This window comes from Danio rerio, chromosome 8, assembly GCF_052040795.2.
Source record: "Danio rerio strain M-AB ecotype USA chromosome 8, GRCz13ab, whole genome shotgun sequence".
Lineage (NCBI taxonomy): Eukaryota > Metazoa > Chordata > Actinopteri > Cypriniformes > Danionidae > Danio > Danio rerio.
In genome coordinates this window covers 60,207,501-60,210,000 of record NC_141028.1, presented here as the reverse complement: position 1 = coordinate 60,210,000, position 2,500 = coordinate 60,207,501, and the positions used below count along the sequence as shown (strand labels likewise).

The window sequence follows — 2,500 nt, the reverse complement described above, 5'->3', positions numbered from 1 at the left end:
AGTCACTCGCTGTCTTCAAGAAACGACTAAAAACTCAACTATTTAGTCTCCACTTCACTTCCTAATCTGCAATTGCCTCTCTGACTCCACCGCTAACTGTACTACAGAAAGAAAAAAAACGTAAATTACTAATGTTTTGCTTCTTACACTTTACACACCTGAAACTCGCCTACAGCACTTCTTCATTGTTGCTCTTATAGTTGTGTAAATTGCTTCCTTGTCCTCATTTGTAAGTTGATTTGGATAAAAGCGTCTGCTAAATGGCTAAATGTAAATGTAATGTTCAACTTTATTAGTTTAAATTCAGCCTATATAAACAGTTTGCAGGCGATGCAGTGGCACAGTAGGTAGTGCTGTCGCCTCAAAGCAAGAAGGCCGCTGGTTCGAACCTCGGCTAGGTCAGTTGGCGTTTCTGTATGGAGTTTGCATGTTCTCCCTGCATTCGCGTGGGTTTCCTCCGGGTGCTCCAATGTCCCCCACAGTCCAAAGACATGCAGTACAGGTGAATTGGGTAGGCTAAATTGTCCGTAGTGTATGAGTGTGTGTGTGTGTGGATGTTTGCCAGAGATAAGCTGCAGGTGAAATTGCATTCGCTGTGTAAAACAAATGCTGGATAAGTTGGCGGTTCATTCCACAGTGGCGACCCCTGATAAATAAAGGGACTAAGCCGATAAGAAAATGAATCTATGAATGAATGTTTGCAACCACTTACCTTAAAAAAACTAGAAAATCCAACGAACCATCTGCAGATTTAGCTCAGTTTTGGATGCTATCTGTCCTGCACCGTGATGTTTATGATCACAATTTATTAAATGAAGTGTTCAAGCAATGTAAAACTAATTTTATTATTAGTCAAAGTTTAAAACCTCTGCTTCCAAGACACAAGAGCTCTAAATCATAGCACAGAGCAGACTGATTATGTAACATACTAGCGGGTCATTCTCAGCTTCCTCTCCAGCATTTCACTGAGGCCAAACTCAGGCTTAATGTTGAGCTGTGTCCGCTGCTGTGTTTGGGCTTTGGGTGCTGCGTGCTCAGACTGGGCAGTTTTCCATTTAATCGTCCACTATCTGCAGACAGAAAAACAGAAAGGTTTTGATCTGTAACATTAGATTCTCATTCACTGACTTATTTTCCTTTCGACTTCGTCGCTTATTTATCAGGGGCTGCCACAGCGGAATGAACCACCAACTGCTTCTAGGAACTATTATTAACTTGAGATCTCTGAATGAAAAAGGTTGGATTGTTGGTTGAGCACATCAAATCTGTCTTCAGCAATGCGCCTCTCGTGTCTCCATGGTTTTAAGGCATCCTCTGATTTTTATTTGCTGCATAATATCTTGAGAGAGTTTCTTGATTAATATAAGAGAATTGGAGTATAGGTGCTTTAAATATTGGTCTGGACAATATTAACATTTCATTTTCTGTAGGCCTTATTACATGACGTAACTACAGAAGACTAGAGCTTTAAATAGGAAAACTCATTTATTAGTTTTCCTTCAGGTAAGTCCCTTTATTTATCAGGGGTCGCCACAGTGGAATGAACCACCAACTTATCCAGAATATGTTTAACACAGCCGATGCCCCTCCAGCCACAACTGGGAAACACCCATACACACTCATTCACACACACACTCATACAGTTCTGCAAGTTAAGTTTATCCGGAAACCGGAGCACCCGGAGGAAACCCACGCCAACACAGGGAGAACATGCAAACTCCACACAGAAACAACAACTGGTCCAGTTGGGGCTCGAAACAGTGACCTTTTTGCTGTGAGGCCATAGTGCTAACCACTGAGCCACCGTGCTGCCCTAAATAGGAATACTATCAAACTAATGCATGGAATTTTTTGAATGAAATGCTAATGGTCTAATGCGATTCAATTCATTATGCTAAGCTAGGCTAAAAGTGACCGGCCAGAACAATAAATCGGCTGAATGGATTCAAAAACGATTCAAGTCAACAGTTTAACTCTAGGAGACTTGTAAAATAATATATATATATATATATATTTTTTTTTTAGAGTGTTCCTTTAAAGGGATCTCTAAAACCTTTATGAGTTTCTTTATTCTGTTGAACAAAAAAAGAAGAAGATGTTTTGAAAAACGCTGAAAACCTGTAACCATTAATTTACATAGTAGGGAAACAACAAATATGGAAGTCAATGATTACAGAGTTCTTGTGTTCAACAGAAGAAAGGAAGTCAAGCTGAGTTTTCATTTTTGGGTGAACTGTCCCTTTAAGTTGACAGTGCTTTCCATTTAAACTACTAAACTGAGGATTTATTTAATTTAATATTGTTCATCTGGCCGCAAAAGCACCAACACTCACCTCTGAAGGGAAAGCTGCGGGACAGGGAATGTGTGCTGGGTTTTGGAATGGGATTAAAGGCAATGCCCACCCAGCGTGAACCTCCGGCGCCCTCTAGTGTAGAGTTACTGCATCTGTGTGCTCTCCTTTTATTAACTGTGCACCTCTGCCGCAGGCCAGCCTGAATA

The 2,500-nt window shown here is 40.7% G+C and overlaps 1 protein-coding gene across 17 annotated transcripts in view; it reads right to left on the bottom strand.

The window, feature by feature from the left end:
• Positions 1 to 820: 820 nt before the first annotated feature.
• Positions 821 to 2,500, bottom strand: part of LOC101882297 (uncharacterized) — a 9,337-nt gene continuing 7,657 nt past the window's right edge. For all 17 annotated transcript variants that reach the window (XR_015498602.2, XR_015498603.2, XM_087265572.2 and 14 more), the window contains 2 exons: positions 2,334 to 2,493; positions 821 to 1,070 (listed from right to left, as the gene is read on the bottom strand). Coding sequence is in view for 15 of the 17 variants with exons in the window: in XM_087265572.2 (XP_087121698.1) it covers positions 943 to 1,070; positions 2,334 to 2,493 (288 nt within the window). In the remaining 2 variants the exon portion in view is untranslated. The remainder of the gene's footprint in view (positions 1,071 to 2,333; positions 2,494 to 2,500) is intronic.